Source organism: Tetrao urogallus, assembly GCF_951394365.1.
Source record: "Tetrao urogallus genome assembly, chromosome: 8".
In the NCBI taxonomy this organism is placed as follows: domain Eukaryota; kingdom Metazoa; phylum Chordata; class Aves; order Galliformes; family Phasianidae; genus Tetrao; species Tetrao urogallus.
Genome location: NC_136821.1, coordinates 23,371,889 through 23,398,013, shown reverse-complemented (window position 1 = coordinate 23,398,013; position 26,125 = coordinate 23,371,889). Strand labels below are relative to the sequence as shown.

General features: G+C 40.5%; 1 protein-coding gene across 2 annotated transcripts in view; it reads left to right on the top strand.

Annotated features, from left to right (window-relative positions):
* Positions 1-26,125, top strand: part of PIKFYVE (phosphoinositide kinase, FYVE-type zinc finger containing) — a gene marked incomplete at both ends in the record, with an annotated part of 57,937 nt that overhangs the window by 1,508 nt on the left and 30,304 nt on the right. Inside the window, 11 exons of one of the 2 annotated variants that reach the window (XM_079539263.1) lie at positions 114-269; positions 5,576-5,694; positions 8,384-8,555; positions 9,197-9,404; positions 10,524-10,613; positions 13,810-13,948; positions 16,517-16,674; positions 17,663-17,774; positions 19,354-19,501; positions 19,975-20,142; positions 25,835-25,897. In XM_079539263.1, coding sequence (XP_079395389.1) covers positions 114-269; positions 5,576-5,694; positions 8,384-8,555; positions 9,197-9,404; positions 10,524-10,613; positions 13,810-13,948; positions 16,517-16,674; positions 17,663-17,774; positions 19,354-19,501; positions 19,975-20,142; positions 25,835-25,897 — 1,533 coding nt within the window. Of the gene's footprint in view, positions 1-113; positions 270-5,575; positions 5,695-8,383; positions 8,556-9,196; positions 9,405-10,523; positions 10,614-13,809; positions 13,949-16,516; positions 16,675-17,662; positions 17,775-19,353; positions 19,502-19,974; positions 20,154-25,834; positions 25,898-26,125 lie in introns of those variants that run through there. The other variant, XM_079539264.1, reaches the window with a different exon arrangement.

Here is a 26,125-nt window from a genome sequence, read left to right as displayed (position 1 = left end):
AATAATGATCCAAATGAGCGTTTTGCATATTCTGTTGATTTTCTCCGTTGTATCTGAATAGTTGTTTTTTTGCTTTTTGTCAACTCCAGATGATGGCAGGCTTTCATCCCCAGCGGAGAGAGCAGAAGCAGCACAGGCTGATTCACAGGCACTGAGCAGCAGCTGGTCCAGTCCTCAGCATCCCCCCAGGGCTCAGTCTCTGAGGTCACCAGTTACGTACAAAAAACAACTAACCGGTGAGCTGCAAAGACGATCTTCCTCAACCCTAGGTAATTTCATCTCTTTATGCTACATGGGAATTGTACCAGCCAGTCTGAGTTGCTTTGGAATGAGGTGAAAGGAGGCGAACAGGGGGTTCTTTGTATTGTTATTCCAAGTACTTTTCAGAAAATTAATACGTATTCTTGGGTTTGGGTGAAAGTATGCTTAGAAATAAGAGTTCCATCAGGAAGGAAATAAAATAAGACCAAACTGAACTTGCTGACTTCTTGAAGAAATTTCTGCGATACGTGGCGCTGAGTGGCCTGACTCAGGATAGGCCATCTTCTGCATCTGCTCCTAACCTTGGTGCTGTAACAAACATGAGCTATGTAATTCAAGTAAAAGCCTACAGGTTGGGTGGAGAGGCTTTGCAGGGCTTTTTCAGGTCCACCTTGCTGTATTTGAGGATGGAAAAATCTTTGCCTTTTCCCTCCCCTCAAATCAGGCTTTACTTTTTTTTCTAGAGACAAGCTTTAGTAAATCAATTCTCGTGCTTTATTGTCTTAAGAGGTACTGAATGTACAGAACGTTGAGGTTTTCCAAATATGGAGCGGAAGAGAATTTAACTTCTGCCATTGCAGCTAATGCTGGATTGAAGAAAAAAAATCTTATGAATTGTTCTCCTAACTAAAAAGAATTGTGAACTTATTTGTAACTCTTACTGCAGGTATTTTTACTTGCTCAGACACCCAAGTATGAAAGTAAGTGATGTGATTTACACAAACGCCTTGATTTGTAGTTCAGTTCACCTACTTTGCTCAGTGTCAGTGAGGTGTCTGATCTAGCTGGGTTTTCTTGTAACATTGTATCTGCAAGTTTTGAGTGTTTTTTTTTTAGCCCTGGCCTCTATTATGAAGAGAATCTACTAAACAGCAGGGATGAGCATAAGCGGGAGAACGGTTAAGTCCTTCACCAGTGTCTCCCTAGTCTACTTGAGTTTAAATATTATGCCAACTTTAAGCAAACTGAAGTGAATAAATAAATAAAAGACTTGGAGCAAGGCTGCTGGTGGCTCTAAACAGTGATGGAATGTAATTGCTTCTGATGATGCTGACTCCTACCCTTCATTTATCCATTAGCTTGCACTGTCTGCACGGGAGATATTTTTGTTCTCAGGAGCTGTGCTGTCTGGCAACGGCAAGTGCAAGACAAGAAGGAATGGTGGCTTTTGTAGGAAACTGTCTAGTATCAAATGTGTGGGATTGCAGTTGTGTTTCCTTCAGGACTGCTACATCAAAACATTGTTTTGGCATGTAATGGCATTTGTGAAAATAGGAGTAAATGCTGGATGCCAGGTTTAGGACAAAGATACTCAGTGGGTTGTATGGCAGAAAAACCAGTACTGAGGGTCTGCGCTGACTTGTGGCTTCCCTCTAGGGCATAGATGTGCAACCTTTTGGCTTTTCTGGGGTGCATTTAGTGAACAGAAATCATCTTGGGCCACATATACCTAAGTTGCTCCGAAAGTAACGCCTCCTTTTTATTTTCATGGAAATGACAATGTATACGAAGAGCACGATAATACTATTTGATAGAGTGAATTTCCAGCTACCAAATGCTATTTTTTTTCAACATAGCTACCACCATTAGCTATGCATTTTCACTAGTAATGAACAAGAGCCTGCCTGACGTGCTCATAAATCTGCACCAGCAAAGGTGACCCACTGTCACCACTACTGAAGCACACCACCCACTGCATCTCTATGCTCATATTCACTGTTCGGTCTCCATAAATGTTCACAAACATCAATGAATGTCAGTGGGTGACATTTTTTCTCATAGAAGATTTCAGAGACACCCTTTTCTTCATGTGCACTTCCATGTGAGGCACCATTTTGTCAGGCTGTGCCTCTCTGCTGGTGTCTGTCACGCAGCAACAAAATGCAATGGAGTATTGCTGAGAAGGTTCAACCTCTACTGCCATACCACCAGCATTCACCCCTAATGTTGTAGACCAACGTAATAAAATAGGAGTCACTGCTTTCAGAGCAGCCTTCACAAAATATACGATATTGTTAATATAGAAGTAATGAAACATTTCAATCTAAAATAATTTTCTTAAAACGTTAAACAAAGAAGAGAGAAACAAACCCATAAAAACTATTGGGATATTTGGCCTTATTTCTGTGAAACTTACACACCGGTCGGGTTCAGTAGCAGTGGTTGCAGTTCTTAGTGAGGTCTCAATGTTCAGGGATTTTTGGTGAAATTTTTCTCTTCCTGTACTTCATCATTGACAATAATTGTTCAAAATGTATGTAATTCCAAAAAGCAATGGCATGAGTAAGGTCTGATTGTGAAGCAAAAGATATTTTTCTCTGCTGAGATGGGAGTTATCAAAGTTATCAGATTTTTGACTTGATTGGACATGCCTGCTCTGGAGTAACGTGCTGCACCCTTTACTGGCAGTTCAGCTGAAGAAATTGAACTGCTGTTACGGAAACAAAGCTAGCTATACTGGAGTATGTGTGTGTGTGTGCGTGTACTACATGTGTGTGCTGCCAGCTGAGTGCTTTCGAAGTGTTTGATTGAACCTAAGTTGTCTGGTACTGAGATGATGTCGCTGCTATCAAATCCAGTTTAAGGAGAATTAGATGCACTTTAGATGACCAATTGGAGAGGGAGCATTGGTAGTAAAAGTGATTCTAACTTGTTACCTGAGCAGCACAACACGCTGTTGGTGCTACAAGATTGTAGCAGACTGACAGTAACAAGGAAGGCAGAGGAGCTTTGTAGACATGAAAAAGGGACAGCAATCATAGGAGAAGGAAGAAGGCCTAAGGAAATTATGTGGTGGCTATTGGGAAGCGTGAAGAGCATGACCTATTATCAGAGCATCTTTTTCCTTGAAAAAGACTTTGGAGAATGACATGGTTTGCATCTTCCTCAAGTCACTAGAGTAGAGGTGTTCAAGCTGTTACAGTGATCTTGAATGTGAAACTGTGTGTTTTGGCCAGGAAAACTAGAAAGCAGTTCATGTTGTATTACCAAAACTGTGGTGTTCTTGGTAGGTGTATGGGAACTGCTGAGCCACGGCCTGAACCTCTGATTGATCACCTGAGGCGAGCCATGAGTCAGCCAGAGGAGCACAGGGGAAGGCAATTCACCTGCGCTGCTGGAAGGGGTGGAGCCAGGCTCCCCCCCTCCTAGACCCATTTAAGAGCTGGCTACCAGGGGGGAAGGATCTCTTCTGGAGATCTGCTCTGCTGATGTTTTGTGAGTGAGCCCAGGATAGGGGTAAGCCTTCTATTTATTCTCTTTTGTTATCATAGTCTGCTTTGCCTAACTCTTGTTTATTTTGTGATTATAACATCCTAACATTCTTTGATTATACAGTAGGGTTCTTTGTTTATTGTTGAAGCTGTGAAGTTCTACATCCGATGTTAGTGTTTGGTCAGTTCAGCAAATCTCTGTGAATTGAACTCAGGAGAACACGTGAGCTTAGTCGGTGGTTATAGCTGGAATAGTATTCTATATTTCTAGTGATCGCAGTCCAGATTCAGATCACAGATCAGTAAGATGAGGCAGAAAACATTGTATTTCAGAGGATGTGTAGATTTTGCTGCTATGAATACGTGTAGGGAGGATGAGGGTTGCTGTTGAAATGTGAGTTTTTTTTTTTTTTGTTTTTTTTTTTTTTGTCTCGTTGAGTTAATTTTTAACTTACGGAGGACAAATAGTTTAGAAATAAGTCAAATTGGAAGTCAGCATGGGGTTCATTTGGCATACAGAGTCTGTGTTCAGGGGCCGTGTAGATGGGAAAGAAATAGAAAGAAAATGCAGTTGCTGCTGCATGAGTTTGTACTGGTAAAAAAGACTTCAGTGTTTGTGGAAGTGAAGGTGATCTAATGATGTATCTACTGCTGATGGCACGTTTTTCGTAATGCAGATGACAACCTTTTGACATTGCTTTGCGTAATACAGAAAACAGCCTTTAAGTAACAAGAGGCCCAGAGGGGGTTAATATGTGATATTTCCTCAGCATAGGTATGTTCATAATTTAGTAATCACTTACCTTATAAGGTTTGTGGTTAATTGGGCAGGAGACCTCATAATAATTTCCTGAAAAAGTCACTTAAATCATCCTAGAAAAACTTAGTTCTGTTAGAAAGCAGCTTTTAAATAAATTCCAAGTGGCTAGCCACTGGATTTAAGTACTCGGGTCTCGTTAAAATGATCCATTATGTATTCTGTGTTGTACAGAGGTCATGACATGCACATACAGTTAACTTAATTAGCTAAAAATATCTACTGAGAACCTGAAGAGAAGGCATGGAATCTTGCAGTTTTAATCACATTACTCTAAGGGTTTTGATCTCGTGCACACAGAGGCACAGCTGAGTTCTCACTGCAGTGCAACAGTTAACAGCCTTCTGCTGGTGCTGTCAGAATTCCTGCTGACATCAGTGGTCTCTAAAGCTGTAAACAAAAAGCAGCCATGTCTGTTTTTCCTGTACTGAGGGAATCAGATTAAAATGCTAGTCAGATGGAGAGCAGCGAAGCTGGTAAGAAACTTTAAACTATTCCAAAAAAATGTTTTTGTAGAAAGGTGACTCTGACATCTTGGTTAAATACTGTCTGCAAATAGTGTTGGTTAAGCACTATCTGCAGATCCTTTTTGGAGAGAAGGACCCAGATTGTAACTAGTACAGTAACAAATTCAAAGCAGTCTAGCATTTTACCGGGAAGAAATAAACTGTATTACATTCTCATTCAGTAGTCTCTTTACTGTAGTTAAATAAGAATGCCTGTACAAGTTCTCAGCAGCTTGACTTTTTTTTTTTTTTTTTTGTAGAGTATGTAACTTCTGAACAAATTTTATTGTGAGTTACTGAATGTAATAGAAACTGAGTTATGGAGTTCTTAGACTTGTTGCAGTCATTTGTAAGTAAGCTAAGCTTAAGCCATTGACTCATATCAGTCCTAGAAGGAAGGTAACAATTTTTGCAGTTATTTTGTGAGTATTTATATCCTAGAAGGCATTCTAAAGCAAGGCTTCACAGTTTTCTAAAATGATATTACAAGGTTAATATAGTGAACTGAAAATTATTTCTGTGAAAGATGTTGTAGTTCTCAGAATTTAAATGGGTTTTTGTAAACACTTAGAAAATATCATTTAAAATGCCAAAGTAAGCTGTCAGACATCAAAAGCTCATTTTGGAGGAGAGGAGCATAAGGGTAAGAAATGATGCACACTGTAACTTTGTGAAGTGCCTACTCATGCAAACATTTCTCTCTCCATTAGGGTTTCGTGTTGCTGTGTAAATGTGGTGGTGCCATGGAATAAGTGTTATTACTCTGCCTTCCTTTGCAGACAATCGAAGGAAAGTGGAACCTCCTCTGGGAGGTCATGATCCTCGAACAGCAGTTCAGTTAAGAAGCCTCAGCACTGTCTTAAAACGCCTCAAAGAAATCATGGAAGGGAAGAGCCAGGTACTTTTGTGGGGTTTATATGGCAAAGCATCTAGAAACTGAGCTGTGTACTGAGCTCCTTGATCTTCATTTTTTTTTTATGTATCGTGAAGATTTTTTCAGATGTTCAATAGATGAGCGAATGAACTCAGAACTCATTGCGTGAGTGCATAGGAAATCATTTAAATTGATGACAGCTTTTGTCATGTCAGAGGTCTGTAATGGTTGTTCATTTTGTTGAGCCTAAACTAGATGTTCTCATTTATCACTGCTTCCCATTTCTGTATTACCTTATCTAGTATTACCTGGTTATTTTCTTCCTTGAAGGCACTCCTTGGGGAGGAGAAACACATTGCCTGTGAGAAAGAGTACAAGGGAGTTCTAGGGATGAATTAAATCTGTTTACTGTGGTAATGACTGTTCAGCAACATTTACTTGAAAGTCTTGTTCTGTTAACCATTTTGATTCAACTGACTGGTGGCTGCTATTAATGTGCTGCTTTTGCTTCCCTCTGACGTTTTGGATGAGGCCTTTAATGGGAGGATCTAGTCAGGAGAAGAAACCACAACTATTTATAAGTCATGATATAAATAGTTGTGTCTGAGAACACAAGGCATGAACAGGCAGAAGTATACTTAATTCAGTTAAATTGGAAAAAGGTTTTTGTCTCTGTAGCTTTTGCAGGCTGACTTTGAGTAAACTCACTTAAGTTTGTTAAAGAAACTGTGCTTTGACAAAGAGTGATATTTTTGGGAGTGAAACTCAGGCCTTTCATTGCAGTTAGCAGGACACTGAGTCCTGCTACTTATTTATTAAATAAGCCCTTACTTATTTTGTAACTTTTGGCATATTCTGAAGGCCTTGGAAATGTTATCATTGAGGTGATTGGGAAATTAGTATTCAAACAGGCAGGGTGCAGAAGTAAGCCAGTCTAGATTTTTCTCTGGAAGTGGTCTTTCAGTTGTCAGCATACTTGACGTGTGTAGACACGATGGTGCCTTGCTGCCCCTGCCTGCAAACTCATCTTGCTTGAGTCACTTCAGGTAAGTTTCTTTCCACTATGGAGCTAGTTCTAGAGGAGACCACATTACTCGTAGAAGGCACATGTTACATCCTGGAAGGTACTGCTCAGAGTCACAGGTTTCTGTTCTGAATCCTGCCTTGTAGGTTGTTCTTGCTGTGAGTGTTGGCTTCAAGCTGAGCAAGGCAAAGAGCTTAGAAGATGTTTCTAGTTTCCTTCCTCCATACTTCTCCCAAAATACAGAGAAATCAGCAATGATTGAGTTTCTCAGCACCCAGCCATAAGTAAATGTGACAGAAGCAATGTGGTTGAGGTCATGGATAGGGGTGCTGGAGGCTGTGCATGTGGATAGAATGTTCTGTGGCTAGAATAGCTGTCCACAGGGTAGAACCAGAGACTTTGTTCATCCTACAGAACCACAGCAAAAACTGCTAATTGGCATCCTCTGCAGCTTTGCAGCAGGTCCTTGGCAAAGCTCTTTCTTGTAATTTTCTCTGCTTAAAGTTTATTTGTGTTAAAGTTTTCTAGACTATCTTGAAAAGTTTTTGGCCTCTTTCTGTTCATGATCTCTTGGATAAATACATCATGAACTTTTGGTCTTTTTGGCCTCAAAATTGTTTTAGTAGCTGTGTTAAACTTAACTTTGTGAACATCCAAAAATAAATGAGAATTCAAGATATACCTTTTCCTTATGTGAAAACTGGAATAAGATCAGCTTTCTTTTCTGTGCTTATTCTTGGCTTAAGAAAATTCATGCTGTTCTTCTTCTTCGTAAGAAAAATCCCATGCATTCAGTTCCTCTAAAAGGGCTCATTGCCAGAATTGAACTCTAGCAAAGAATGATTCACAGTCAGAGCTGTCACGTGACCATTAGCAGTTGTCCTCATCCATGGTAACTGTAGCTGATGTGCTCAGAATTATAATTGATAGATTTCTCTTACTTTGTTTATAGCTACATCAGCACATGGAGGTTTCACTTCTTTGTTTTCAAACCTTAAAATTCAAGACCAAACTGGCTGCACCCATGCTGTGTAATCAGTACATGACATTATCTGCTGAATGTGTATTCTGCAGTTACCTTCACATAGCGGTTAATGTGGAGTTTTTAAGCTACATCAGTCTTGGAGTCAGGTTTTACAACTGTTTGCTGAACAATGAAGAATTTGGCAATAAAACTTTATAGTTTTGTCCTTTATCATTTCTGAAAACATCCTAGTGTTAGCTATTGAAATGATCTTGCATTGCAAATTCCTGATAGCTTAATTTACCTCTGAAAAGCTGAACCTCAGTTGATACTAAGCTGTGTTGGTTGAAGACCTGCTGTGCAAGGAGCAAGTGAAAAGGGAGAAGCAATCAATGCTTTGTTTGTTGCTTCTTGTCTGTTATGTGTAGCTCATGGTTTTTGTTTTGCTTTTTCATCTTCTGGTTTCCATCTGCATTGAATCAAGAAGGCAAATCATTTTTGAATTTAATCTCACAGTTAAGAACTGTCTTGGTCTTCTGGCTTTCTATAAAACTGCGTGAAAAATAACTTCGGTGCATGTGTGCGTTTATACCCGGTCTGTGCATGCACAAAGGTGGAAAAGTGATATTATCCTTTAATGTGCACAGCTTACAAAGCAATCATTAATCTAAACATGCTTTTTTTTATTTACAAAAAAAGTTTTGTTGTGTTGCCTTGCTTTGTAGGACAGTGACTTGAAGCAGTACTGGATGCCTGACAGCCAGTGCAAAGAGTGCTATGACTGTAGTGAGAAATTCACCACCTTCCGTCGGAGGCACCACTGTCGACTTTGTGGGCAGATCTTCTGTAGTAGATGCTGCAATCAAGAAATCCCTGGGAAATTCATGGGCTACACAGGTAGCTAGGATTTATTCACTGAGAAGTAGAACATTCTCTGTGTGCTCTGCTGTTTGTACTATTGCGTTTCAGATTCTGACATCTCCTAGATAATGCTGTACAGGTCTCTAACAAGCTCAGAAGTAATTTTCAGGGATGACAGCACCCAATTCTACCTTTTCTTGTGTGTGTTGTTGGATTGTGCCATATCTTCTTATTTGTACCAACACTGTGATGACAAAACAAGCGTGGTCACTATGTAATTAGGATATTTAGTTCAGAATGTTCTAAATGGAGTACAAGGGAAACTCTCTCAAATGCTAATTGACAAACTGTAGATGTCTCCTGATGAAAATTCCTAATTCCAGACGTTGATTCATGTGCTCGCATCTTACTAGCAATTACTGTACCTCATTCTCTTACTCTGCTAACTAATCTGTCACTAACTGATCATGTGTTAGGCATCATTTGACTTGGAGAATTTCCTTTGGTGTATAATTATCTGGGGTTTTGCTCGTAATGGAATAAGAGAACTAGACTTTAACATGCACAGATGTTTTGAAACAGGAAATCCTCCTTTTTCTCACCACTGCACACCTAATCCTAAAGGAGCAGCATACTCTTTGTTCCTGTTCACTTAGAGTTGGTTCCTCTATTTGTAGGGGATCTCCGAGCCTGTACTTACTGCCGCAAAATAGCCTTAAGCTATGCACACTCCACAGATAGCAATTCCATTGGAGAAGATTTAAATGCTCTGTCAGATTCTGCATGTTCAGTGTCAGTGTTGGATCCTGGTGAGCCTCGCACTCCAGTTGGGAGCCGTAAAGCTAGCCGCAACATCTTTCTGGAGGAGGATCTAACCTGGCAAAGGTAAGGTGAAAGGCTTTTTGTTGAGTTCTAGAGTCTTAAATGAGTTTTCAGGCTGTCACGTGCTGAGACAAAAGCTGCTGGTTTAGGAGCATGTAGAATTAGAACAGGATTTTAATCCTGTGCTTGGTTTTCACATTCTTCTCATCAAATTGAAATATGGAGACTTTTCTAGTGAAGTTTTAAATTATTTGGTATTATGTGATTTCTGTATGTGAAATAGTTTTCACCAGAAGAGAAGCTGGGAATTCAATCTCTTCCCAAAATACTGTATATAGAATAAGGCCATCTCCTCCTGTCATGTGCAACAAAGAAGTGAGAAAAGTATTTAGGAGTGTGCTGCTGTATTTGTTTGTCTGATGGTACTCTAATCTTTGAACAGCCAGAACACAAAAGCATGCCTTCCTACTTCAACTAACTTGAATTATCATTTCTTTTAAAAGTTAAGGAGTAGAGTATTCTGGGCAAGTACAGCAACTCAGACAATGTGATATTGTATACGTTTTCTCAATAAGACTATTTATTGTGTTGGTAACATATCTACATTTCAGAGCACAACCAGTACAGTCGTTGTAGGTGGGAGTGCAGTGACTTGTATCTCATAGATCTGCAAGTAGGAATTCATGTTTTAGGTGTTTGTACATTTGCTCTCCTTCCTTCTGGTCTGAAGAGATACACAGCAAAGGTGACAGTGTAAAACAACTACAGAAGCTTTTTTGGCATCTTGATATGAGCTTTTTAGTAGTAGATACAGATATCATTGTTTGTATCGCAAAGATGGTGTGTTGGAGATAGTGCTTTGCAGGTAGAGGCATTGCCCCTGAATAGCAAGAAATAAAAAGGGGAGAAACCTATATGAAGGGGATATAGGGAAAGAGGACATACTGATGTAAGAGGTGGAGGTTGAGCAGAACATAAGCCTGAGAGTAGAACTCTCAGGTGTTGTCCCCCTGATTTCACTGGCCTACAAGTGGGGAAGGATTTCCCTATTATCTCACTGATTTAACTATAGTGGATGTGAAGGTAACATTATGATGAACTGTACTTGAATTGGAACTGTTCTGATGTTACTGCATGTGCCAGGTCTCTCAAACATCTGTAACAAACCCCTTTCTCCTACAGTTTGATTCACCCCGACTCTTCAACTACAACGCTGTCTGCACGCCTTGGGTCTGTCCAGGAGGATGCAGGGAAGTCTCCAGCTAGGAATAGGTAAACTAATCATATCTGCATATTTCCTGTTCTGGATGCACTCATTGCATGCTCTTCACTGTAAAGCCTATATTTTGCATTTTGTTTTTACTGTTTTTACTTACTTTACATGCTATTTCATTTCTAAAATCAGACTCTTTGGGCTAAAAGACCACTTAGGTACATGTTCCTGCTAATAAATGTTCTACTTTGAGGAACCTGTAGTTTGCTATTAATTCAAATGGAGATGATGGTAAAGAGGAAATAGAAGAAAGGAAATGGGTAAAAAAGGGAGAGATCCAAGGCAGCTGAACAAAAGGGAGTAGCACAGAGATGTAGTACTGGGAGGCAAGTCTGAGGTAGAGAAGGGGCAGAGATGTGTGGTTTTTTTTCCGTGTTGCTTTTGTTTTCTATTGTTTCCCACCCCCCAGTCCCTGTGTTGATCCACTAAATATGATCTTGTTTAAGTTACCTGGTTTTCTTAGGCCAAAGGCTCACCATAGGTCTTGATACAGCACAATTCTGGAATGAATTTGGAATGTTTATGAGAGCTTTTGTATAACTTGTGAATGCTTGAGCTTAATACTTTTAAATAGTCTGGTATGAGAAGAACAAGTAATTTCTACTTCACAGTGCTTCTGCTATGTTTCTAGTTAAATACTTTCGTTGTGGTTAAATTGGGGAAATAAAGACGAGGCAAAGATACGAGGAGCAGAGCAAAGACGATCCAAATTTCAGTGTTGGAGCCAGGAGACATTCAACATTTTGTTAGCATTGGTGTTCCATGAATACAGAATGTGAAGTGGTTTGGAAGTTCTGGCAGGGACAGCAAAGACTTGAGGACTCAGCTGGGGAGGATGCCGGGTGTGCCTTTCAGGGAATGGACTACTTCACGTGTGATGGGGACAGTTAAGAGGATGTGAACACTGACTGTACCTCTGAGGAGTGAAGATCTCACCTAGAGGGAATAAAATTTGGTGAATAAGCTTGTGCCAGATGTCAGTTCTGGGCAAACGTGACAAGGAGTCCAGAGTTAAGTTCAGTGGTAAATATCTGCAGTGATGTCAAGAGACCTTGAGGATGTTGTTCTGCTTCTTGCATGAGTTGACATTGTGTACTTAAGAAGTTTTTGGTGTTTGTTCACACATGCAGTGGGAGGAAGATTCTAAGCTGGTTCTGACAGGGCCAAACTGTTAGTTCAAGGTAACTTGCTCTGCCTTTTCATGACCTCACTGTGGTATTTAGCCCTCTGGGCTCACATTTGAGGAGTAATGATCAGATATAACTCACTCCTGCCAAAACTCTGAACATGTAGAAACTAAGTTGTGAGGTTTTTATTTAAAGAGAGTTTCTGTTGTTTGTAACTGTATTCATAGAATGTAATCTCCGGGCTAAGCAATACTAGCTTTTAGATCTTCTCAAAGCAGCTTTAGGTATTTGTTTGAGGCAAGATTGACCATACTTCTTTCTAGATGACAGGTACCAAAGAAGGTGCAGGCTGGATGTTTAGTTACCTTCTGTTATCTGTCTGTGAATGAGAGAGATGTGATACTGTTTCTCAAATTAATGGAGGAGGAAGTATGTCAGTTAAATGTTGCAGAGGATTAAAACTTTTCTATGAGTTATTTTAAAGGATAGAAGTTGCCTTTGCAACATCTCCCTCTGTCTTTAGAGTAGCCAAATACGTTTGAGTTCTGGATATCATTGATGTTGATAAGGATGTAGATATGAAATGTAGTGTGACTATTCTAGCTCTTATTTAATATAACTTTACATAAATTAAAAATCCCTGCTGCTTACAGATAGGTAGCACGGTTAAAGTAGCTCTTGTGAGACAACTTAATTGTGGGCTTTAATGTCAATCTCGTATTCGACATAAGAATGTCTTCAGTAAAACTGTATTATTCTGCCTGGCTGATTTATCGATTCGAGTTCTTTTCAACTTACAGCATCTGAAGACTGGCAGAGTTTCAACTTGCTTTGAACACCTAGGGTAGAAAATGTCTGCTATCATGCCTTAGTGTATACAGATGCAATGCCAAGACACTTTCCTTTTGATTCGCATAAGTGACTAAAATGGACTCCTGTTCAAGAAAAAGAGCAGGAAAAAGCAGTGATTTTGTGCCTTATAGTACCTTCAATTCCTACTTCCTTGCAGTAATTCAGCTTTAGCTTTTTGCACTTGGGACTAGCCGCATCATCCTTCGAGAACTCTTGGGAAAAGTCATTGTGACTGTTAATAGAGCTTGCTAATTGGCTATCTGAGATTCGCTCCAAAGAGTAAGAACTGGCAACAGCTCTCGCCACTGAGGCTGCTGCAAGCCTCTTGGATCAGGGCAGCATCGAAATTCTGATCTTCCCTTTGGTTGCGTGCAGAAACTGTCTATGTGCACTCCTTATGGCACTACTAGCATTCCTAGCTTATACTGCATATAAACAGCTGCTGTGAAATGAGAAGAGTTTGTATTCTGTTTATTCAGAGGCTTAATCTAGCTAGGGGGGTATTGGAGCAGAATTATTTGGAAAATGTATTTGCATTTGTAGCTTTGCAATGATTATTGCAAAATGAGATGTTTGTATTGGAGTAGCCTGGATTTCCTAACAGTTAGGCTGAGATCAGGTGCATGGTCTATATCACAATACAAGGGAAAATGGCCAACTGGAGAGACCTCCAAGTCCAGCAGACAGATTAGCTTCTAAAATTCTTTCCACTGCAAACTGGGCATCACCAGTGGAAGTGTTTATATTTCAGAGGTGTGAAGAGGAGAAATTTTGAATGGTTCAAGGTAGGGAGAATCTCAGTGCCTTGTAACAAGGATCTCCTGGTGTTAACTGCCCTTGCTGGCATCTGCCTTGCCTCCAAAGTGCTGTACCTCTAATTATCCAGCATGTCATGCCTTTCCTACTCTACTCAAATGCAGGCATATAAGAGCTGCTGTGTCTGAACTTAGCTTCAGCTGCTTTTTACAAAGGGCTTTACAAAAGTTTTTGTTTCACTTAGATGTTCCACCCCAATGCACTTACTTCTTGGGCATCCTTTCTTTTTCCTTTGACTGGGAGGGAAAAAGGGGGGCCTTAGTCTGTAAGTCTGTAGTGAGGAGATGAACAGCATCAAAGACTTAAGTTCTTCCTCAGCATGCCACAAGATCACTGTCTCCTCTGCTGAAGCGCTACACAATGAACACTTACAGTTCCATCCTTCTCTCCTGCACTCCAGATCAGCCAGCATCACTAACCTGTCGCTGGATCGGTCGGGTTCGCCGATGGTGCCTTCCTATGAGACATCCGTCAGCCCCCAGGCCAGTCGCACACATATGAAGGCAGAGACCAGCGAGGATGAGCGCAAAATCCTTTTGGTACCTTTCAGGCTTCTGTTTGTCTTCCTCTGTGAGAGCAATGAAGTTTGGCTTCCTTGAGTCATGCAGTGGGAGTATCTTATTGCCTTTCAAGGATTTTATTTGAGTATTCTTCCCTAGACTGCTCCTCCAGGTGGTGCACGGATGGAGAATATTGACACTGCTTTGGGCTCTTCTGTCTTCCTGAAATCAGATGTGGCATTTGCATAAATATGTAGTTTTTTTAGTCTCAGGAAATTTTTTACTTTGTGGAGTCAGGGTATGGTAAATCTGTGTGTATTACACTTGCCACAGTTGCACTTGTAACCAAGTGGTCTGATTCTGTCTTTTTCCAAGTTCAGATTTTCCCTTTCTTCCCCTTCTAGACTACTTAAGAGGGAACTCTAATGGCTATTTCAAAATGTTTCTCTGTTGAATGAGTTAAAGCTGCTTATTGGACTGAAACGTAACTTGACCCCTCCCCTTGTTTGCAGAATAAACGTTAATATTTTTTGAAAGATTGTGACGTACTTTTTCAAGGAAAAATCAATGTATAACTGAATGTTCTAAGTAGTCCTGTTATCCTCTTCTTGCTGAGTGGAGTGTTGTAGGTAGCAGTTACTGTGTAATGTGAAGTAGAAATAAAAAGTTTCTTTTTGTGATGGAGAGACAGGTTTCCAACAACTGGGACAAAATCAATTGGAGAAAAAGGACTGCTTTTCACATTCAAAGATTGAAAATTACTTTTCATTGCCATATTTAAAATCAGGAACGTTACCTTTTGTATTGTCAGGTATTTGCCTGATACCAGCAGAGTGCAAGTAAATCAAAACACTAGTTCCTGCTTGGTTGTACAGCTCTGTAAATAGACAGTCATGTGAGAGAGAAGGATTTTTAAGGCATGTCTTTACACCTCCCTGCCCATGCATGTTAGTGCAGAAACAGTAAAATCTAAAACGCTGTGAATGCAAGATGGGGAAGGATGAAGTCCCAGTGCACTTCAGCTTCATGTTTAATTTTTTGGCCTGTTTTCTTCTTTGAGGAAGATTATTAGTATATCTTAGGCTTATTAGTATATCTTCTGTTCATGTAAGTACAGAAGATGCAGTGTCACTGTAGGTTTTGCTGGGAATTTCCACTGGTTGTTTCTTGTTTTTAGTATGTATCTGACTGTATCAGAAGGTAATTGAAACGTTCACGTACTGCATTCAGAAGACTCATGAGCTTTGCTTATGAAACAGAATAGGGGAAGATATACATACATGGAGTAAACACATACTTCTCTGAATTAGAGGTAAAGATCCTTGAGTTGAAAAAGTTCACTGTGTTTTGCCAGTTTGTTCAGTTTCCTGAACTTGCCATGTGAGTTAAAGCAAAAAAGGCAGATAAATTGTTGAATTGCCGCTTGCATCAAATCTTATGATCCTGTGGTGTATTCAGAAGCTGACTTATTTGACATTACCTGGTGTGGCAGTGGAGCTGCTGATGTTGATGCTAGGATGAAGCCCAGGGCAGCCAATGCTGAAGGTGATAGCAGAAAAGCAGCCCAGTAACAGAAGCAGAATAAACCTTTTACATCACAGAGCATCCTTGGGAAGGTGGAATGAGGTGAATCTGGCAGTTAACTGGAAAGCTGAAATTGATTAAAAGTTGCATTAAAGCTCTTCTGTTGTTGTTGCACAAAGGTGGAATGAGTGAAGCATTTGAACAAGTGAGCTGCAGTGGCTCTTCTCCATCCCTTGCTGTGTTCTATTGCTCTCAAAATAATACCAGGGTATTTTCCAGGTTGTTCCATCTCAGCAACAGTAGGTTGTGCTGTGCAGAACCTAGGTGCACGTGGAGAGCAAAAGGACCTAGGTAGCAAGCTGACATTTGAGTTTGAATGGGGCATAACCAAAGCAAGATTTGACATGTGTGTTTAGCAGGCCTTGAAACAAGACCAGGGCATAGGCTGAAGTGTTCCAAGTGGTGGGAAGAAAATACTTCGAGCTTCCAAGAGAGTTAACTAAGTTGGGCAGGGGACACAACTTATTTTATTTATTGGCTGAAGCTAGCAATGTCTAAAGTATTTATTTATATATATATAATATATATATGGCAGTGTGTATTGCAGTGTCAAATTTCTGCTTTGTTTGGGCTAGGTGCTTCACAAACTAGGGTGCTTCATAAAACCTGAGATGAGCAAAGAATGTGTAGGAAAAAAAAACCTCTTCCAAAGGATGACTTTTCCTTGATCTTGTACGCACCACCCCAGTTTGAGACTTGTGCAAGAGAGCAGAAGTGAAAGCATAAGTATATTGCAGGTGGTAGAGAAGTTTGCTCCATTAAAACCCTAAGACCCTTAACTCTGAACGTAACTGTCTTGTTTCTTCTTGGTTTCCAACTTTATATAAAGGAAGGTTGTAAGGAGCTGATCCCATGTTTGTCTGCTGTTTGTTTTGCACCTTCATGTAAGTTTAGCAGAATGGCTTAGATTTTTGTGCCTGTTTCTAGAGGGTGCTTGATTGAGAGTTTGAGGACCCAGACTGATGCTCTTGAAACAAGTGCTGCGGTCTGACTACTAAATAACTTGTGTATCTCCTTGTTCAGGACTCAGTCCAGCTGAAAGATCTGTGGAAGAAAATCTGCCATCACAATAGTGGGATGGAGTTCCAAGACCATCGCTACTGGCTGCGGACACATCCCAACTGCATTGTGGGAAAAGAGCTGGTAAACTGGCTCATCAGAAATGGACACATAACCACAAGGTAACCCTGATGCTTTAGGGTAACAGGTGTCTTCTGACTCTGGCAGAAGGTTGTGAGGTAATGTGGGGTAACTTCGATTCCAGAGAGAGAGACCCCTTTGCAAGAAAGCAAGAAAGAAGGCTATCAGAATTTTGTTTCTTTGCTGCCTGCAAGTATGATTCTGATTCCTCATGGTCCAGAAAAGGGCATGGGGCACTCTGGTTCAAGAGCTGGTGTGGGTGGCAGTGTATGGGACAGTTACCAACTCAAATGGGCAGAGAACAGTGGTCATATTGCAAAGACTTTCCTAAAACATTTTTTTCAGAGCTGTGTGCTCCATTTTGGTAAACAGAATGCAATTTGCAGGGTCACCACACTACTTGTGTTTTGGATATGTTTGCGAAGGTTCCTGCTTTGCGACATAGAGGTGTGTCTTCCCAGCTTTACAAAGGAGTTCTTGGCCACACGTTAGCATTTCCTTGTTGATATGAAGGGAAAAAAATTCATTTCAACCTTTACAAGCCTAGAAGAAAGCAGACTGCTGAGTTCACTGATATGGCCAGAGATCACTATTAGTGTTTGGCAGCTAAATTTTCCGTGGAACTGGTTGACTCTTAACACTGTGAATAAGTATAAAGAATCAGAAGTATTTCACTATGCAAGAGGGAGATAAAACTATGTTTGCTTTCGTATTTACAGAGCCAGTGTCCTTACTTAGCAGAGATTTTCAATGCGTGCAACTCAAGCTAAAGATATTGGAGGAGTACAAACAGTATATCTTGTCCATTGGACGTCTCAGTTTTAAAGCTCTGGCGGTCTCTTCATCTAAGTCCATACTTGAATCATTACACCCTGCCCCTCTGCAACATTTTTAAATGTGTAGTTAAGTACGGGCATGGAATACAGAGGAGTGCAAAGTCATAGCAAACGGCATTTTCCTCTTGTGCCATGTTTGTACCATAAACCATGTGTTTAAAAACAGAAAATGTCTCTGCTCTCATGCTTCCAGGGTTCAAGCCATTGCTATTGGGCAAGCACTAGTTGATGGACGCTGGCTAGATTGCGTCAGTCATCATGATCAGCTCTTCAGAGATGAGTATGCCCTGTACCGACCATTGCAGGTAAAAGGGAGAATCTGACTCAAGGGAGAAGGGAAGTAGGACTGTTATGATTCTTACTGCTATTGACTGCTCACTAGAATATCTTAAAATTATTATCTCTGCAGCCATTGTGTGTTTTCTAAATAAGCTCTCCTGTATAGAGGAGTCTGCACCTTTTTCCTTAGTGGCTAAAAGCCTGAAGAAGGTGCATTGACGCAGAACGCTTTGGAGCTTTGCTTTGTGGAGGTTGAATTGCTGCACTTATTGCTGTCTGCAGAAAAGGAAAGGATCTCCAGTTTAGGCCAATACTTCTCATGGTGGGCATTTTCCAGAGGCCTTATAATGCCACAGTCAGTGCTGTTGGCAGCTGTGCTGCGTATAATGTGCGTAGTCTGGTGTCTGTTACGTAGTTACCAGTACTGAGCTTTAAACATTTCCCGAGTATTTTGGATATACTATGTTTGAACATAAGATAACCTCCTGATCTCTGGTGATGGCAGCAATAAGGAATTTAGTACCATAACCATGTGATGCAAGACTGGGAGGGAGTTTCTGTCCAGCTTTCCGGATTGGGCTGGCTAGATGAGAAAGAGTCAGGAAACCCCTGACCGGAGATGCTATCCACCGTTTTTCATTGCAATGAAACACACACTTAGTTGTGAGTCCTCCATGTTCTTCAGCGTCTCGCGAAGGAGAATGGCTCAGCTGTCCCATACACATCAGCTAGCAAGCTTACAGCCATTAGCTTCATGTTTTCTTTGTGTGTTTCAGCTCTTGGCCACGGTATCTCAGTTTGCTAGTAAAGCGTACCCTTAGTTAGCAAACACTTGTGGATCTGTCTGTAACTATTTGCAAAGACATTATATTATTCCAGTTTTAAAGCCAGTTCTCATCAGCTGAAAGCTCTATATGATCACTTTTCTTCCAGCTTAAACAGGATTCTGGAGAAACTGTTGGTAACTCAGCTGCTTGTTGCACTTGCTGTAGCCAAAGGAGTGATAATGAGAATTTATACTTGGGGTGAACCTAGACATCAGAATGGCTAGTTGTAATTGCTTAGATTCTCTCTGGGTTACTTGGCACTATATCCAGGCTTTGTTTTGACTCAGTACCTCCAGGCAGGGCCTGACTTGTGAGTGAAGCTTAGAGTTTCTCTTTTTGGTCAGCCACAGAGTTGCTCCAGTGGTTTAGACTATGTCTACACCAAAAGCTGCCTGAATCTGAGCACAGAATACGGCCATCATCCACTTCCGCTGGAGATAACAAGTGTTTTAAACTGCTTCCCTGGGTATGGTTACAGAAAATGTGCAGCGGAATGAACCTGTCACTTAGCCACAACTCGTATGGAAGTGTGGAGGAAGAAGAAACTAGGCACTATGAGAAGTGAAAAGAAATGCTTGTTTCTTGTTCCAGACAGTTCCTATTTTGTGCTGGGGGAATGGTTTTTATGACTAATTCATCTCAGGCCACTGAGAGTATCCTTTGAATTTTAAAATGTCTGATTTGTGTTTGTGACAGGCTGCTTTCTAATGAATATGCTTAATGAATATGCTGGGATCAGCAGAGCTGCATTTTAACACCCTTTTTTCTTGCCTACTAGAGCACAGAGTTTTCGGAAACCCCCTCTCCAGACAGTGACTCTGTGAACTCTGTAGAGGGGCACTCAGAGCCATCCTGGTTCAAAGACATCAAATTTGATGACAGTGACACAGAGCAGATTGCTGATGAAGGAGAAGATAATTTGGCCAGTGAGTTTCAGCTAAGTTTTGTTCTCAAATTGTCTTCTTCCCTGCTATCTCTAGTCCTTCAGAACATAGTAGTTTAACCATGTCTTGCTTTACCTGTGTGTACGTGTGCATGCGGCTGTAAGGATATAAGCAAACAGTACCTAGCTAGTCTTCCTGTGTCTTCTGATGGTATTTTGTTTTTACTGGAACTGATAAAGCTTCATACTTGTAGTGGACGGAAAACAAGTAAGTTGCCTTCTCTTTCTCAGACAGACTTCTGCTTGACTTTGGTCCTATAGTAATGCGCTAAAGAATGCTGACTCAATATGTCAGCATGCACAGATCAAGATAAGAACTATGAAAATACTGTTTTCCTGTAGTATTTCACACTGGTCTTTATGTATTAAAGACAATTTTTCTCCTCTCCGATACCCTCATGATACCCGTTTGAACCCTTCTCCTCCCTGTATCTTCCCCCTTACCAACACTAAAAGACTCCGCCAGCCCTAGCAAGCGCACTTCAGTCAGCAGCTTCCAGTCCACAATGGACAGTGATTCAGCCGCCTCCATCAGCCTGAACGTGGAGATGGACAACGTGAACTTCCATATCAAGAAGCACTCCAAGTACCCACATGTGCCCCCTCACCCTGCCGACCAAAAAGGTACGAGGTAGTCACCGGCTGGAGTTGCACATGATGGAGAGCTGGGTCCTAATGACACTGACCTGTTTGGACGCTACAGGAGTAGCTGTCCTACAGAGGGAGACGTGCAATATCTAGCTGGAGCTCGCATGCAGTTCTGATATGCTTGCCTGTGAAGAGGCTCAGTAGTCCCACTGAACCAACTTCTCTGCAGCGTGTGTAACTTCCTCTGTGACTTTCTCTTTTCAGTTGAAGCGAGGTGTCCTGCTGTAGATATTCAAGTCTCACCTGGCTGCCTACCTGTGCGACCTGGTTTAGGGAACCTGCTTTGGCAGGGGGGTTGGTCTCGATGATCTCTAGAGGTCCCTTCCAACCCCTACAATTCTGTGATTCTGTATGCACATAATAGAGCATACCTACATGTACAGTGTCCGCCTAACTGGGGTGAAAAAGTAGTCCATGAATATACTGGTTAATACTCATCTTTCCCAGTTTGAGGTGAAACTGAAAAAAGCAAGCAGAAGAACAATGAACAAAACTAACTTGATGAGCTTTCTGCTAGTTTCTAATCCTACCTTAAGTTTATGTTTGGCAGAAAAATAATCATGCTGGTACATGGTATGGCCAAGTTTGATCTATGTATGTTACAGATAATTGGGACTTGTAGCGAATTCATTCTTTCTTGGAGTTTTAACAGAGCTTTTATGTTGGTGTGGCTCAGTGTACAATATTTACCTTTATTCTCACAGGTGAATTGCATTCTCTGAAACTGAAGTGATAGCTAAGGAGAGGTGGGATGGAGGACTGGCCACAGCTGACTTCCAAAGTGTGTTAGATAATGGAGAGTCAGGCAAATTAGAGGGAGCATTTATCATTACCTACTGTAACTACTATTTGCTAAAAACACAGAAACAAATCTATGCTTTCTTCTTCTCATCTCAAAGAGGAGTAGAGCAAGTTTGAAATTCAAGTTTGACTGTGGTTTGTAACGGGAAGATTGTCAGCGCTACTGACACCGATTTGTTGATGTTTCCTTCAGTCTTGTTTCCAGCTCATGCCCTAATCAAATGAGAAGTTTATACATCTGCAAGGGGAGGAATATTGTAGAGAGGGAGAAATTTATCAAAGAATTCTTAATTGGAAGGGTTTTTTTTTTTTTTTTTTTTAAAGAGAGCTTGAACCAGGCCCAGGTGTGTTGCAGCATCCTAAGAGTTTACAGCTGTAGCAAGTTGATCTTTATTAGTCTGTGCTGGTATTAAAACAGGCTGTAGTCAGCTTAGGCATAGGGTAGTGTTAGAAAACCTGTATTTCAGGTTTTCTGGTTTCCTGTGCATCTCGGTTCTTATATGTAAAAAGCTTTGTGTGATGAAGGGGGAATGTAAAAGACTCTGCTTCTCCACAAGCTTGTCAGCCAAGTCAAGGTTTTTTAATAACCAGAAGTGAAGCTCTTGTTTTAAAAAAAAAAAAAAAAAAAAAAAAAAAAAAAAAAAAAAGATTTTAATGATGGAGTGCTTGAGGAAGATCATCAGAGAGGGCAACTAGTGAGGGAAGTGAAAAGAGAATTTTGCTTTTAAATTATGCATAATGGCAGTACAGTGATATCTTGGGATCTCTACTGAGTAGTATTTGTTAGCTGTTCCTGAAACGTGTGGCCTTTTAACCATTCTCCTAGGAGTACAGTTCATAGCTGAATACTTCCCTCTTTCAAGAGGGAAAGGTACCTCAGTAATGTCAGCAGAATGTCCAGAACTGAGATAAGGTAGAGGTATGAGTCATTAAAACACATGATGGAGAAGTAAATGTTTTCTTGTGTTTTTTTTGAAAAAAAAAAAATAAAAAAAAATCTGTTTCTCTGCATATTCAGAAGACTCATTTCACGTCTTTTATTGTTTTCTAACAATGTCTGCATCATCAGAGTCTTTATAGGAAAGATCAAACCAGGGTGCAGCAAATTAAAATGTCCACTGACATCCTGAGTAGCAAGATATATTTCCTGGCAATAGGGAAACAGAAATTTCCTGAGTACTTAGATGTTTGTTACAGGAAGGACTTCAAAAATTAGGTGTCACAAAACTCTGCAGTGCCTAGGGCTGTACAATGTATGACTTCTAAAACTTTGTTCCAGAGTGTATTAAAGTATGAGTGCAAGCAAAGACTTTCACCCTGTGTTCTGATTGATCCTGGCCATTTTCTGCAACAGATGCTTTCCAGGGTGTTAGTGATTGTCAGAGTGACACTGATCAGACAGAACTAGATGGTTAGCCATTTTCATTTTACATAGAAGCTTATTTTAGTAGAGGACTGCTCTATAGCAATTCCTCCTATTTTATTACGTTGGCTGCAATGTCAGAGATGGATGTTGGCGTTACGATAGTAGAGGTTGAATCTTTCCACTAATATTCCATGACCTTTTGTTGCCATGTGACTGATGGTGGCAGAGGGACAGTCTGACAAAATGACATCTGATATGGAAGTGTTATGAAGCAAAGATATGTCACTGAATTCTACTGTGGTGGAAAAAAAATGCCACACACTGAGATCTATCAAACTTGTTGAACGTTTGTGGAGATCAAACAGTGGATGTGAGCACAGAGAGGTGGTGGGTGGGGTGTTTCAGTAATCATGACTGCGATTTGAAAGACAAGTCATGTTCCAGAAGGCCATGCAGATTTTGGAGTGTGGTATGCAGGATTTTGTTCAGCACTGGTGAGTGCATAGCTACTGGTGGTGAGTTGAAAAAAGTGTTCTGTAGCTGAGAAGTTGCCCTATCAAATAGTGTTATTGTGCTCTTTGTAGCAGTTGTTTCTATGGAACTAAATAGGAGGCATTATTTTCAGAGTGACCTATCTAACAGAGCACTATTTTATGACATTGGGTTTGTAGGTGTTAGAGATCAGTAACTTCCCTGTGCCAGGCAAATGTGTGGCTTGATTTTGTCTGAATTGTCCTGTGCTTAGACCAGGTGACTAGGCAGTGACTTAATTTTCTTTAGAAAGAAAAAAGGGAAATGGATGAAGATGATCCCCACATCTTGAGCTTATTCACTCTATTTCCTCACAGCTGTGTAAATTAGAGTAATTGGGGTCAGACTGAGGGGACAAAACATCAGTGCTAGAAATGCAGGTTCAAATTCGATCAAAGTGATTAGCAGCTTTTTTCAAATGATTGAGAGATGCAAAAAAATTGGTTGTGGATGTCAGCTGCTTTGAAGCAATGGCCAATGATGAGCTAGCTGTGTTGTGTAACAGCAGTTTGTATATAATCTGGGCCTAGTGGCAGGAGTTATGATGTGAAAGGCTGACTAATGTTCCGTGTGCTCCTATGAAATTCTAGTGATTCTAAGCCAGCTGGCATGTAATATCTTAAAAATGAGTGTAAGTGACTCACTTGTAGTATCATCTACTCACAGATAATGGTACTTTCTGGCATGTATTGAAATGGGAAACAAAGCAATATTGCTTTCTGCATTTAGATTGGGTGAAGAGATTAAATGACTTAATTCATTTATTTTAAATGTGGCTTTTAATTGCTGTGCATAAAAACACACAATTATCAGCATAGAAAACTTTTCTAAATACCCTCAAAGCCAAACATCCTGAGAGGGCAGGAATTTTGGGTAATTTTAGATGCTAGCATCTAGTTAGGAGAGGGAACAGAAGAGAACCTTGTGTAATGACACAGTTCCTTATCACTATTATTTGCCGAGGCTTAGAGTCCTGCTGTCAGAGCCCTTTTAGATACCACAGTTCTTAGTGGCTGTCTCTGGATGTATATGTGCTTTGTGTATCTAGGAAAAAAAACACCTGTGAGTTATGGCTGGTCTGTTTAGACTTATAGCAAATAAACCTATACAATGTTTAAAATATCTACCTGTTGGTTTCCAGTGGAGACCTGTGAGTTTGTATATGTTATGGTATTTGCATTCAATAATGCTCTTGAATATTACACTTCTGGTTTTATATATTCTGTGTGTGGTGGTATTTTTTTAATTTGTTTGATGTGGGGGAATGTAGGATAGTTAATTGGCAGCTAACTGCTTGCAGATAGGGCTACAAAATATGCAACAACATTCTCTGGGTTTTCTCGTCTCATCCCTTCTCTGTAAGAAACGTCCATTAGCCACTCTCAGTGGCTCAAACTTGCATCTATGAGTGTGTCATCTCTAGCCTAGAAACTTGTCTTGGAATAGAAATAAAAGGAAGCAAAGTTGCAGGAGGTGAAACTATTGATGAGAGGTGTTTCGTATTTGAGGGTGTTACCTGCTTCTTTAGCTAGAGCAAAACCAAGGTTAGTTTCAGCTGGTGATAACTGCTGCCTTGGCTGTGGCAGTCAGGGTTATGCGACAGATCTAATTTCAGTGTGTTCACAGTAAGAGCTTCTGCCCTGAGGCTGCTGTAAGGTTGAAAAGGACTGAAAAAGGAGGTGTTGGTATGTGTGTACATGCGTAGGAACAGTCTGATATGACTTTCTCTAGCTAGTGGCGCTGTGGGTGAACGCTGAAGGTGAGCCAACTTATAAGCAAGCTAGGGCTTGACCTAACTCTAAATGCTTCATCTAAGTGAGAGGTGAAAGGAGTCTGCAAATAACTATTGAGCTGCGAGGGATACTTGCCCCTTCTTGTTCTGCCATGTATGTTTGGTGCACTGATCATCTGTTGGGTATCTGATTTCCAGCTGGGTAACTGCGGACAAGCTTAGATGTTTGAAATACTGGCGTGTAAGGGGTCTCTTGAGTGCTGCTGTTCAGAGGCTTTTGATTGCTCGTGTACTGTCTACTTCCTGTTGCTTTCTGTTGGTGTCTGAAGCCTTGCTTTGCATTGTTTGTGGTGGCAAGTCTGGACCATTCTCAGGAAAGATGATAGAGGGTTGGTTTTGGACTTGGGATCATCATAGTATGCAGAAATTTGGCTACTGCTTGTTTTTCCATTGAAGTCCCTTTTTTGTAGAAACAGGTAAACTAAATAAATGCACAGTAGGCCTCTGGAGAAAACAAAGGTTGTGCAGCTACAGAGCCTGCTTGAAATTTCATTGATATTTTTTTGTTGATCCAGTGAAGAGGTATAGCAGATAGAGCTTTGTCCTGTTTCCCAAATGTGAAGGACGATGTGTAACTCTCGCTTTCCTCAGTTACTGGAAGTCTACCTTTTTATGCCTGGATTCTTCAAAACACTTTAAACTATTTTAGGCTTCAGACTTCTCTCTCAAAAGGCAGGCTGCTTTTTGTTCCCTTCACTGTGTAAGATAAATCTTACAGCTGATCTTTCACTGAGTTTGATAATACCAAAATATTTACTGGAATGTATGATCAAAATGCCTCCTGAAGCTGTATTTTTAGATGAGCATGTGGAGGTCATTCCCATGGTGTTTTTGCAGCTTGCAACAAATATATTCAGATTATCACTATTTTTTTTTTTTTTTTATTACTTTAAGTGTCAATAGGAAGAACAGATTCTTAAATGTCAGTTCAGTCTGTGTTCATTTTTACTTTGTTCCCATGGTAATACAGTAATAAATTGTCTTCCTAGAACTTGTTGATAGAACAAGAGGATATTCTTGTCTTGACCACTCATCAAGCTGTTGCTAAATTAGTGACTAAATGTTTAGATGAGTAATGCTGCTGCTTCTGGTGTGGGCGTGCGCATCGTAATTATATGGGCACACCAGTGTAACCTGTCATTTGTCTCCGCCTATCTCCCTCTTCTCTCTTCTTTCAGAGTACTTGAATCCTGACAACGGAGGGCAGCAGATGTTCTCTATAAGTGATGCTTTTATTAAAGGTAAGAGGAAAAATTTCAAATGTTGCTGTTGTGTGCTGTAATATAATGTGAAAGTTCTTTACTACTCCTTCAATAGAGCGTTGGCACTTTATGAACTGAAGTTACTTTGGGCAGAACTGGCATATGGGCTGTATTGTCTTTTAAAGCTTTTTCAAACTCAAATTCCTTCTCAAATTTCTTCAATCAAAATAACTCTTTTGTTATCCTTCTTTTAATTTTTTTAAAGTA